This window comes from Astyanax mexicanus, chromosome 13, assembly GCF_023375975.1.
Source record: "Astyanax mexicanus isolate ESR-SI-001 chromosome 13, AstMex3_surface, whole genome shotgun sequence".
NCBI lineage: Eukaryota > Metazoa > Chordata > Actinopteri > Characiformes > Acestrorhamphidae > Astyanax > Astyanax mexicanus.
Genome location: NC_064420.1, coordinates 40,720,172 through 40,733,689, shown reverse-complemented (window position 1 = coordinate 40,733,689; position 13,518 = coordinate 40,720,172). Strand labels below are relative to the sequence as shown.

Here is a 13,518-nt window from a genome sequence, read left to right as displayed (position 1 = left end):
ACAAAAGAAAAATGAGGGGATTTCTGATTGGCTGTTAATCACAATGAAACGTGTGAAAGAAGAGAGCTAGCTGATTAAACATGAGCTAGAAGCTCTGTAGCTACAAACAGCAACAAATCATCTGATGATCACCGCCGTACTCAGATGACCCACCTGAAGAATTTCTTGTTTATCTTTTTTTTTGGCTACAAGAGAACCCAAACAAGGTATGCAATCTCTGAAATATTTCTGTGTATGCAAATGAAATCATACTATGTAAGAGAAAAAGATAAGAAATTGAGAAGGTCAGTGTGTCAATTTTCTTTAAATTCCTTGTTTTATTGTTAGTATTACAAAGATAGCAAACCAAAATCAAGTTTGCTCTTTACACTCTTTTCTTTTTCAAAGGTTCTCCAATAGCAGATCTATTAAAAACCCTTAAAAATATCCATATTGTAAATTCTATACTGCAGTCTCTACATAAATAACAGACATAGCAAAAACATATATGTTTAAGTGCCACAATTAAAAAAATATATGGAATGTTTATCTAGCATCTAGCAAAGTACTTTTCATACAGCAATATTGTATGTTATCATGGTAAACTACACCACTGATAGGTCTCTGAGCATACTGTGGAGCTCTTCTATCTTCAAACCGCACAAATCACTGCAAACCTGTTAAACTAAATTCACACGCTGTACTGCTCTACAGTCAGTTGATTTTATTTAAGTATTTAGTATTTTATTTATTTATTATTTTAATGTTGCACTGCTGGTGCTTTTTGTGACTGTTACAGCTCCTCAAACCTTTACTTGCATCAGGGTGTTATATATATTTTTTTATACAAATCTTTATCCTAGTGAAAAGAAGATAAACATTTGTACCATTCTCATTCACATTTCTCTTAACACAATGCTCTGTTTTGCAGCAAATCCATGAATATCAAAATTTCCCCTAAAAATATACTACAATAGAAGTTTCTTATACCTAGTCTGCAGAAACTACCCCAAATCTAATCAGCCAAATCTGTTCATATTATAACAAAAAACATTCATTATCCCAAAAGGCAGCTTTATAGGAAATCATTTAAGTCAAACGCAATGCAAAATATTTAATTCCATGTAATTTTGGTATTTCTATTGGTCAGAATTGTAACAGAATGTAACTATTACCAGATTCACATTATGGCAAATGTAAAAAATTCATTTTATTTTGTCCAACAGCAACATTATTTTATCGAAGATCCAGATCACTTTAGATTTGAGGCAGGTAAACAGAAATACAGTACAAAGTGGCAAAAAGTAACAAAAAAAAAACTGTTCATCTGATTTAACTTAATTAAGCAACAATATACCAAACCATCCCATTTCATATAAATGTCTCTTTATGCATTTTTAATACAGCAAATATAAGAAGCCAATGGCAAACATTGCTGACATTATTTAAGCAGTATTGTTTGCCATTTGTACACAGCTAGCATGCATGTATGCACTAGTTATGGTGATGCATATATTTCCAGGTTTAATTTGATGTTCAGTTCCAGGGTCAGCATAAAATATTTTGATTTAACAGTACTTTAACTAACTTTTACTAAACTAGCTGTTAGATTTATTTCAGTGTCTTCTATTTGTTCTGTTAAAAAAACACCTGGAAAAAAATATATAATTGATTTCTTGACCTATTTTGATTATGATTTCCTGAAGAAGCGGTACATGTGGCAGTGTTTTGAATGATAAAATAAATTAACGTACAAATTTAAGCTAAAAAAGGAAATATTAATGCTTTGGTAAATAAACCTCTAGATTAGAGGTTCTCAGATTGTAGTATATGTACCCCCTGTGGTACTCTAAGCTTCTCAAGGTGGACCTCAGAATTTACTTAAAAAATCAAAAAGTATAAATGCTTCACCTGTTCATAGCTCATAAACAATGTTTTTGTTCAGTGTTTATCCCAATAGACCCTGCATCATAAATACAGTACTACAATTCCTAACATCATAGGCCCTAAAATAGAGAACTGTGGAACTCCACAAAACATGTTTTAGAATCACTGCTTTAGATAAGGCACAGCGTCGCAGTGTTTTAATATTCGATAGCCCCTTCTCACGCACGCAGGCAGTATAAAATGTTTCAGTCCCGCAGCATTAGAGCCGAGGCTCATTCTGTGTTTTTGGTGTACCTCTGGAACGGAGCGAGGATGACATCAGTATATTTCTTCTCGCTCTCTGCACTGTACAGGCAGCGATCCTGGATGTAGTCCAGCACGCGGTCAGGCAGGAGGTAGCGCACGCTCCGGCCCCTGCGCAGCGAGCGTCTCACGTGAGTTGCTGAGATGTCGTTGGTCACCCACTCTCGGACGATGTGGATGTTCTTGCGGTGCTGAAACAGCACGTCTGATTGGTTGACAAACTTCTCAGCATCACAGCCTCCCCTGGTGACGCACACCAGCCCATAACGGCCCACAATCTCCTCAATGTCCTCCGGCTTCCACAGGTTGGGCACGCTAAAGGACTCCAGCACGTCAGCTCCACAGAGCAGCTTCAGCTCAGGAGCTCCTTTATATACAAAAAACATGTTTTTAATTAGTAAATTTTATAATGGCGTTAGTATCAGCTTCACTGAGCCTACAGCTCTGAAAAAAAATCAAGAGAGCACTTCAGTTTCTGAATCATTCTATCTGATTTTGCTATTTATAGGTTTATGTTTGAGTAAAGTGAACATTGTTGTTTTATTCTATAAACTACGAACAACATTTCTCCCAAATTCCAAATAAAAAAATTGTCATTTAGAGCATTTATTTGCAGAAAATAAGAAGTGTTTGAAATAACAAAAAATATGCAGAGCTTTCAGACCTCAAATAATGCAAAGAAAATAAGTTCATATTCATAAAGTTTTAAGAGATCACAAATCAATATGGTTATTAATCAAAGTTTTCATGCATCTTGGCATGTTTTCCTCCACCAGTCTTACACACTGCTTTTGGATAACTTTATGCTGCTTTACTCCTGGTGCAAAAATTCAAGCAATTCAGTTTGGTTTGATGGTTTGTGATCATCCATCTTCCTCTGGATTATATTTCAAAGGTTTTAAATTTGGTAAAGGTTGGTAAATTTGGTAAAAAGTTCAAAGAAACTCATCTTTTTAAGTGGTCTCCTATTTATTTACAGAGCTGTATATGAGCACTTAGTATTTCTTTAATGTTCAGGACCCCACAGAGCAGCTATTATTATTTGGTTGGTGGGTCATTCTAAGAACTGTATAGTCTCTGGAGGGGTTTAAAAACTCCAGCAGCAATGCTGTGTCTGAGTCATCACTCACTTCCATTATATTATATTAAATATAACTAATCTGCACTGCAAACAGAGCCTGTTTTGTTTTCATTGTTTTTGTTGATACTCCACAGTGTAAAGCAATTTATGACTTATAGCTCCAGCAAGCTCCAATTAGCTGTTCTACAAGAACCTGTTCTCCTGCTTTGGTTCATTGCCGTTGAATAAGATAAGTGTAAAACCTCTGCATTTATACAGCTCTTATACAACTTCAAAGTACAAGAGCATGAGGGCAAGCTCTTGAAGAACAAATAATTCAAGCTCTTTTTACAATGGTCATAAATCACAAAACACCTGCATTTGCCCACAGGCAGTTTAAGCTTAAGTAAGAACACATTTAGCTGAAACAAAGCCCTGTACCTGTTCAAGACTAGTGAGGAGATCATTACTTTACAGTGTTAGACACTTATGCTACAGTACTGATATTTTTGGATACAGAGTAGGACTAAGTGATATGACTAAAAACTCATAAATCTCAATATATGCAAGAGAAATGATATACAGCTCTAGAAAAAAATTAAGAGACCACTTCAGTTTCTAAATCAGGTTTTTTGATTTTGCTATTTATAGGTAAATGTTTGAGTAAAATGAACATTGTTCTTTTATTCTATAAACTACAGACAACATTTCTCCCAAATTCCAAATAAAAATATTGTCATCTAGAGCCTTTATTTGCAGAAATGAAAAATAACTGAAATAACAAAAAAGATGCAGAGCATTCAGACCTTAAATAATGCAAAGAAAACAAGATAATATTCAGAAAGTTTTAAGAGTTCAGAAATCAATAATTAGTGGAATAAACCTGGTTTTTAATCACAGTTTTCATGCATCTTGGCATGTTCTCCTCCACCAGTCTTACACACTGATTTTGGATAACTTTATGCCACTCCTGCTGCAAAAATTCAAGCAGTTCAGCTTGGTGATGTTTGATGGCATGTGATCAACCATCTTCCTCTTGATTATATTCCAAAGAAAATAATTTTTAAGTGGTCTCTTATTTTTTTCCAGAGCTGCATGATATGATAAAAACCCTAAAAAAGTAAAATATTAAAAGTGTCAGTATTTATTTCTAATTTCTAAAACACAATGTCTAACTTATTTTCTAACTTATTATAGAAAGGTGTCAAAATGTATATGTGTATGTAAGTACTATATAGATTTTTAAATAATAAAAACACAAGACACTTTTACTCTTAGTTGTATTTCACTGACTCAGTAAACCGCACTGATTATGTTGTTTAAGATGGTGAAATAAAGTCATCAAGCTGCTTATTTAATTGTGATAATTCTATGGCATAATTTTGCAACTTGCCAATGGGGTAAGCAGCACGTTTTTCTTAGTAAGATTTCTTAAAATAATCAAAAGCTAAAACTCTAAATGAGTGAAGTGAGACTGAAATCAGAGTAGAATCAGAATACCCTGAGTGATGCCTTTGTGCTTATTTTGAGTTCAAATTACCTAAACATGGTAAACATTTTTTATTAAGACTGATCATTCCTAGAATTATTTCTTAAATCAGCAAAATAATGTTACACTCACAATGCTTAGACAAACATTTTTATCAAAAAAAAAAAAAAAAAATCATTGCTATTTTAGAGCATTTCTATTGGTCCATTTCCATATCCTCCTTTCCTCCTGTTCTTCAATTGTCAGGACCCCACAGAAGTAATGGGTCTTTCTGGCATGGCAGTGGTGTGTTACCAGCGTCACTGCAGTGCTAAGAACCACCCACCCACCATCTATATAATAGCTGCTCTGTGGTGGTCCTGTAGGGTCCTGAGGACTACAGTCTTTGATTATAGAACTACAACAAGCTTAAATATGATCAGCGGAGGTGAAAAAATAAAATCGATATTAGGTGTAAAAAAAAAAAGGGAAAGAAAGGTTTAAAATGTTTCAAAGGTCATAATGTTATGCTTGATCGGTGTACATTGCTCAGATCTAACACAGAGTAAACAAGATGACAGATGAAAGATGACAGCTACAGCACATGACCCCGTACGCTTCCCGTCAGCACTACTGCACGGTGTTAAATCTATTAAACTTATTCTACATGGCTTGGCTCGGCATTTGATAGGAATGCTGGCTGAGCCTGTTCTGAAGCTCAGGCACTTCAGTGCACACTCGGCCTCCAGGGCACATCACATGTCTCAGTGCTGCCTGTGCTGGAGTGAGTGACAGTTAAAGTTTGCAGCAACACCCTGACCTTACAACACATTACAACGTCACTGAGTGCGCAGCTTTTGAAACTTTACCTGGTCTGTTGTGATCTGCAGACGAACATGCGTCTTCATTTTCCTCTACCCTCCTTCTCTTCACAGTCTTCACAGTGTCCGCCTCGTCTACGTTCTGCTCTGCAGACAGCAGCTCAGAATGATGGTGCCTTATGGAGGCAGATAAACAGGTAATAAAATAATAAACAGGCCAAAATAAGACATCTTTTTTCCCTCCCTATAATTTTTATTTTGGAAACGTATAACAATACAAAATACAAATTAGTCATAATTAAATATTTTTATTTTTTTCATTTATGATTGAAAGCCCCTATCTCATTATTATACTCCACCGACTCAGTTACCTCCCTCAATCCTACATAAAGTACACCTTGACAGGGACCACTCTACCCCACCATGGCATCTTCTTCTTCTTTCAATAAGAAGAAAAATACTACTAATAATGATAAAAAAATAAATAAAATAAAGGAATAACAAACAAATAAGGAAAAGGTAAAAACAAAAAAAAAAGGAAGAAGACTCATCTTTAAGAGAATGTTAGGATTTCTTTTTACTATTTAATGTGCAATATCTGTATCTGCAATATGTTTTTTTTTTTTTTTTTAAATGAATGTAAATATTCTTCCAAGATTTTTTTGTATGCATGGCTTTATATACAAATATTAACATATAAATAACCTGTTGGTTTGTGGATCGCCCAATGATTTCTGGAAGTGTTCCTAAGCCCATGCAGTGATTTCCAATACATAATCATCATGCCTGTTTTTAATGCTGTGCTGCCTGAGAGCCAGAAGGTCATCAGCATTCAGCCTTGTGAACAGGGATTAATTTACTGTAGATAATGGGATGTCCAACGTCTGTCTTCATTTAACACTTAGGAATCTATTTTGAAATTTGATTGGTGAACCTCTTCCCATATTTGCTTCTGATAGACACTGCCACTTTCTAAAATATATATATATATTTTATTATATTTTATATTTTTTACCCAGTCATATTGAGTATGTTGAACATTGTGTCTAATGCATCTATTTTTTATGAGTAACAGGTTAATTCTAAATGAATTAATAGTTTTCATTAAATGGTAAAATGTCTAACTTTCAACATCTTATACAGTACCAGTTTGGACACACCCTCTCATTTAATGTTTTAAATTTAACATCTTACCTTGTAGGGAAAAAAAAAACATTAATACTCTGAAGCATTTGGGTTGGATCTTATCTGGGGAGCTGTTAACTAGTAGGTCCTGCAGCTGAGACCTCTGATGAACTTATCCTATGCAACAGAGGTAACTCTTGCTCTTCCTTTCCTGAGGTGTTCCTGATGAGAGTCTTTTTTCTACAACTGCACTTGAGGATACTTTTTAAAGTTCAAATAAATGCTCTGAATTGAGTGATCTTCAGTTCTTAGAGTAATTTTTTATTTACTTAGTTGAGTAGTTTTTGCCATAATATGCATTAGAACATTACTCAAATAGAGCTATTCACTGTATACCAACTCTACCTCTTCACTACTTTACAACTGATGCTCTCAAACACATTAAGAGAAAAGACATTGAAGTGATTAACTCTTGATGAGTTCAGCACAGCTGCTAACTAAAAGCTGTTCCAGGTGACTCTAACTCATAAAGCTGACTGAGAAAATCCAGCCAAGGTGTTCACAGCTGTCATCTAAACAAGAGGAGCTAGTTTGAAGAATATTCTGGTTTGTTTAACACATTTTTGTTTACTAAATAACTCCACATGACTTTAGTATTCATCTAAAATGTTTTTATTATAATAATTTGTTTAATTTTTTTCAATCACTGAATCCCAAACCTCTGACTAGTACTGCATTTACAAATGGGGTTTGGACACTATGTGGAAAACAAGTATTGGGACACCTGCTTATTCATAGTTTCTTTCAAAATCAAAAGGATAACATAAGGAAATAAAGAGTTTATTCTGCTTTTGTTTGATTAAATGTTTTCATTAGAAGGGGTGTCTACTTATTTCTGGAAATAGTGTAACTAGGGTTAGGGTTATGAACTCATAGTAATAAGATAATACCTTTTTTTTTTTTTTTTTAAACAGTGTATCACTCGATCAGTGTTTCAGCACCGCTCTTGTTCTGTACCATAACTGTATTTTCACATGGTGTCGAAAAATAAAAAAAACACAGTAATGATGTTTTGATGTGATAAGAGCAATAAATAACTTCAAAAGACGTTTCTTTCCAGAGGAATGCCTCATCTTCTACTGTGTTGTGTTTTTTGGCGTACATAACGCACACGCATCATTGCACCCAGTGCACACCACATGCATCAGATACTTTCACACACCTTCACATTCTCACACATTTCACAGCTTCACTCCTCTCTCAACAAACAGACTCACCTGACAACTTTAGCAGTCTCCACCCACTCAGCCTGCTGACTCTCCCAGTCGTCCACAGTGATCCAGCTGGAGTTTTCTGTAGCTTGCTTGGCCATCTCCACTCGATGGCAGGCTTCAATCAGGCCCTTTTTCTTATAGGCGTCTCCTACAGGAGAGATGATGCCTCTCACCACCCGGTATTTTCCTACACAAATACAGGAATAAACACATTAATCCAAGCATTAATCCAGTTTCCACAGTATTGACACTACAGGTTCAAATGTTTGTGGACATCCCTTCTAATGAATTCATTCAGCTACTTTCAAAGTAGCAAAAAACCTATTGCTGACACACATGTGCAAATGCACATAAACACACAGCTTGTCTAGTCCCTGGACAGAGATGTAAAGCCAATAGAATAGAAGACTCTGGAGCAGATATGTAAGCATGAACCTATTGGTGCCATGCCTAATGTTGGGTATAAACCCCTCCTAGCATTGACCTGAGTGACGTGAGGTGGTTATTAATTAATATCCTGACCTCACAATTATTGTTGCTGAAAGCAATCAAATCCTCAAAGATCCAAAATCTAGTAGAAATCCTTTAGTAGCATATTTTCTTTAAATTTGAACTCATTTAAATTTTTTTTCATTATTTTAAATCACATATAAAATTGACAGCAGTTTCTTTTTACATGTTACAGCATTGTGGATTACATTACTATGTGATTCATCTTTTACATATGTATACAACAGTCAAAGCCAAAAATAATATAAGTATATATAATATAGTATATATAATATATAGTATATAATATAAAATAAATATGACAACAACCAAATTTTAAATAGAATGTGGGGTGCAGTTGAAAATGACACAAATGCGGGTCATTTCTGGGAAATATACTTTATTCACTTCTTCCAAATTCCTTTAAATGTATTATTCTAAAGCTTTTAGTATCATATTCTTGAAATACACTGAATATTTTTCAGTGTTTTGTCATATCACTAAAAACATCATTATCACAAAAATACCCTGAAATACTGCGATATGGTTTTAGAGCCATATCGCCCACCCTTACTGCTCAACCTACACTCGCATCATCACAGCATATCCCAGCCATACAACACTGCATTGATAAAAGGTACACCACACCAATTATTTCTGATCTGCAGCAGTCACTGATGTTGATTATATGTTTTTTTTTTTCATTATGGAACACTGTGGCCAATTTGCATTAATGTTGTTGGGTTATAAAGCACTATTTTACAATACTGTTTTAATGAAAGCGCAATACAAAAGTGCAGTCTGAGCTTACGTTAGAACATCAGTCCCAAGTTACTTTACATTACCCTACAGCAGGGGTGTCCAAACTACGGCCCGCAGGCCATTTGCGGCCCGTTTCCTTTTTTGGAGCGGCCCGCGAGGTATTTTAGAAATAGAATGAAAGTTGGCCCGCTGTTAAGCAGGTTTTTATAATGTGAGATTGAAAGTTTGAACGCTAGGAGTCAGAAACGGGACAAAAGAGTCTAAAAGCGGAGAGGGTGCGCATTTCTACCGCAGAAAAACGGGGCAAAAGAGACTAAAAGCGGAGAGGATGCGCATTTCTAGCGCAGAGAAACGCTTCCCCACCTAATTAGTTCTCTCTCTCTCTCTCTCTTTTGGCCCTCAGCGATGTGCGGAAAGGTTAGACTGTACACAACACGTAGGTAAATCTCTGTTAGACACACTAGGTAAGGGGCGAGTGCCACTGCTTGTTTTTTTTTTTCTTCTTTATGGTTAGGTTAGACCTGGCTAGGTAGGTAAGCTGTTATTTTCTTTTCATTTCTTTGGCACCGTCCTTTGTCCACCTTCGCCTGGCGAGAGCACATTAATACAGATTATATCTACCCATTCTAAATCAATCTAATTCTAATAGTTTAATGTACGTTTGTACTTTCATCCCTGTAAATGTTACTGTTTTATACTATTTGTGCCTTTAAAAGCATTAAATGTTCATTGTTTAAATATGCAATTCTTGTTGTCCTGGTCTTTCCCTTCCATCCACCATCACACACCCAATGTTACTCCTCTTTACCCCTAGTTACATCGGAGGGGAACGTAACAGGCGTGTAAATGAAATAATCAGGAAAAAAAGTATTATTTAAAGTGGTATATTTCATTATTTGTTTTATTACAGAGTGTGGCCCGTGACTTCAAATATATTTCTCCTTTTGGCTCCCAACAAAAAAAAGTTTGGACACCCCTGCCCTACAGGCTCCAGAGGGAATGAAAGAAATGTGATTTTTAGTGGGAGTATAAAAGAAAAAAGTGATTTCCTCAAACAACGATGCAGAGTTTCTCAAGGCTAGAGCAGTATTTCTCAGACCTGGTCCTGAAGGCACCCTGCCCTGCATGTTTTAGTATTTTACAGTCCAGTAACCAGCTTGTTAAACAGCCCATTCAGAGGTGCAGGTTTGTGTTTTAGCAGCGTGCCTCCAGGACCAGGGTGGAGAGACACTGTGCTTGAGCCCTTAAGTACACAAAAAGGCACTTATTATTAGGGCTGCGTGATATGCGCTAAAATAATAGCACAATATTTTGAGGTATTTTTAAAATAGCATTATTTTTTAATAGGACAATAATAGGACACACTGAAAATATTGTATTAATTTTGAGAACATACTACTGTAACAAAATATATGCGTTAAAGTTTTAGTATAACAGGTTTAAATATAATATATTTAATTATATATTTTAAGTAGAACTAAAAAAAGTCTATAACATACTTTGTACACAATAGTAATTTTACCATGGCACTTATTTTGTATATTTAAAAAATATATAAAATTAAAATAAATATAATTAGGGACATAAATATCTGCTAATGCAGATACATACATTTATAACTTAGAGAGAGACTAGACATCTCGGTATTATGTTGGAAACAAATGTTACATTTATATATTTTACATTTTAGCTCTCAATCCACTGTATAAAAACAATTTTTTTTTTTCCCTGGGAAATCTGTTTTGTTTCACGTTATTTATCTAACTGGTTCTTACATAGACTGGTCACAGCTTTAAACCCTCTTTTTTAAATTAACAGTTTAAATAAAGCAACACATCTATTGAAACTAATTAAAATTAGCTTAAAGCAATATATTCTAAAGTAGCACAGCCAGTGTTTTCTGCTTAAAATAACTAAATCAGCAAATATCGGTTTGAAATATCTAGGACAATCTAATACATTATTTAAAAAAAAAAAAGGAAGCAATTATCAGCCAATACCGATATAATTCCAATATCATTGTGCATCCCGGTTGATAAATAGGAACAAAAATAATATAATGTGACAAAAATTGTAGCACAATACTAAAGTGCAGGATATTTATTGCATGCTTTTAAATTGCATTCTAAAAATCCAATAAATACCCTTTAAGCTTCACAGTAAGAACCAAAACAAATACAAAAACTACTTTAAAAATAAAATACCATATCATCTTTTCTATTGTTTCACAAATTCTGATAATATTACTGTGCATGTTTCAACATGGCACACCCCTACTCTTTAGTAAATATTACATACCGGTGTCCTCCAGATGATCTCGGGCCAGCTCAAACATACGCAGGTGCATGTTAGTGACGGGGTTAAAAGACCCACATGCCAGAAGAACCACTTTAGTTTTCTGCTGCAGCGCCATTGGTGAGTTCAGAGACTTTAGAAAAGAACTAATTTTGCACCTGGAAAAAAAGATAAAAAAACATTAACAATTAATTAATGCTTAGTAATTGAAAACTTCAGTTTAGTTACACAGATCACAGTATAAAAACATTTATTTATCAATCTGAAGCCTTTTTAAAACACAGATATTAGATACTTATTATAGAACTAAAGCTTCTCCCAACTAAAATCTTATATAGTATGTGGCTTTAATCAACAACAGACACCTCAACCAATCACAGACATTCCCTCCAAATAAAGATACCAGATTCAGCATCTCAGGAAAAAGTATGTGGACTCCAGACTGCAGATGCTGCACCAGAACAACCTGCTGGATCTTTCTCACAACTAAAAATGCTCCATTATTCTCTAAGCCCTTCAGTATCAGCCAGTTCCGCACTATTGATAGCGCTCACAGTTTATATAGAAACACTGCCACAATCAGCACAGAAAAGAGAAGTAGCAACACCCTGATAGCGGTGACCACTTTGCATGCACAGACTCATTTTCACTGAAATAAAAGCTAATTACTGTTTTACTTTATGTTCCTAAAATATCTAGACACTGTCAAGGCAGCTTAGAGCTGGACGATGACCAAAATGTATAAATCACAATATACAGGTGCATCTTAAAATATTAGAATGTATATTATAATATTACAATGAAAACTAAAAAATCAGCGTCTCAAAAAATTGGAATATCATATAAGACCAACTGATACTTTAGCCAGTGTGCAAAGTCATGCTGGAAAATGAAATCCACATCTCCATAAAAGTCGTAAGCAGAGAGAAGCACTAACTGCACTGATCCTGGACTTGATGTAACTCAGAGGACAAACAGCAGCAGATGACATGACTCTCCAAACCATCACTGACCATCAGTAAAATTTGCATTTCATTTGGAAATCAGGGGATCAGAGTCTGGAGGAAGAGTGTAGAGACACACAGTTCGAGCTGCTTGAGGTCTAGTGTGAAGTTTCCACAATCAGTGATGGTTTGGAGAGACATGAAATCTGCTGGTGTTGATCCACTGTGTTTTATCAAGTCTAAAGTCAGTGCAGTGTTTTCCCAGAAAATATTACAGCACTTCATGCTTCCCTCTGCTGACAACTTTTATAGAGATGCGGATTTCAGTAACAAGAGTGCAGGAGTTTAGTAACAGGAGAGAGTGCCAGTAACAGGAATGAGTTCCAGTAACAGGAGTGAGTTTAGTTTGGAAGAGTTACAACAAGCAAATGGCACCCATTAATAAGTATAATTGGCTATTTAATTATTATATCTTGTTTCCATTTACTCAATAAAGCAGTGTTTTTTGCCTCAACATTATGCAGACTCCTTCACCTAGGGAAATAAAATGCTAAAGCAGAAAAATATAAAATTTATTACTACCATAGAGGGTTAACACCCACCCAACACCCTAACATTTCAAAGTGAAAGCGAGCAGCAGCTTCTCTGACAAACCAATAAAAAAACTATTAAACCAGTATTTATTCCAGCTTCCACAAACGACAAGCTTATAAACAAGGGTTCTGCTGATATTTCTGTGTGCGCAGTGAATCTGAACCGGTTTATTTTTACACACTAAACCAGATTAAATACGAATTCAGACACCAGCTCCTCTACTTTCCCCATTACTTACCCAAACAGCAGCCATACTCCCCTTACACACACAGACAGCGCTGTAAAAGCCGAGCGCTGATTGGTTCCTGTTTTCATAAGGCAATTGTTGATTGGCTACAACCAGACCATACTGCTATATCCAACAAATATACATAATTAATACGTTAAACCTAAACATAAAATGTAAACCTTATAACTTAATAGTTTTACTGCGGAAAGAGATTTAACATAATTTATGCATTAATTCATTCTAATAAATCCGTATTAAAGTTATATACAAAAAAACACGATCCTTTAG

At 35.1% G+C, this 13,518-nt stretch overlaps 1 protein-coding gene across 1 annotated transcript; it reads right to left on the bottom strand.

The window, feature by feature from the left end:
* Window positions 1–297: 297 nt before the first annotated feature.
* nmnat1 (nicotinamide nucleotide adenylyltransferase 1) lies at window positions 298–13,300 on the bottom strand. The gene is made up of 5 exons (XM_015605180.3): window positions 13,240–13,300; window positions 11,467–11,621; window positions 7,921–8,104; window positions 5,567–5,694; window positions 298–2,536 (listed from the first exon to the last, which is right to left on the bottom strand). The coding sequence occupies exons 2-5, from the start codon at window positions 11,579–11,581 to the stop codon at window positions 2,139–2,141; spliced, it is 825 nt and encodes a 274-aa protein (XP_015460666.3). The 5' UTR covers window positions 11,582–11,621; window positions 13,240–13,300; the 3' UTR covers window positions 298–2,138.
* Window positions 13,301–13,518: the final 218 nt, after the last annotated feature.

Coding starts and splice junctions, on each gene's coding strand:
- nmnat1 (XM_015605180.3), bottom strand. CDS start 11,581: ATGGCGCTGCAGCAGAAAACTAAAGTGGTTCTTCTGGCATGTGGGTCT. Junction 8,105..11,466: donor AGATCATCTGGAGGACACCG/GTATGTAATATT, acceptor GTATTTGTGTAG/GAAAATACCGGGTGGTGAGA. Junction 5,695..7,920: donor GAGACTGCTAAAGTTGTCAG/GTGAGTCTGTTT, acceptor TGCCTCCATAAG/GCACCATCATTCTGAGCTGC.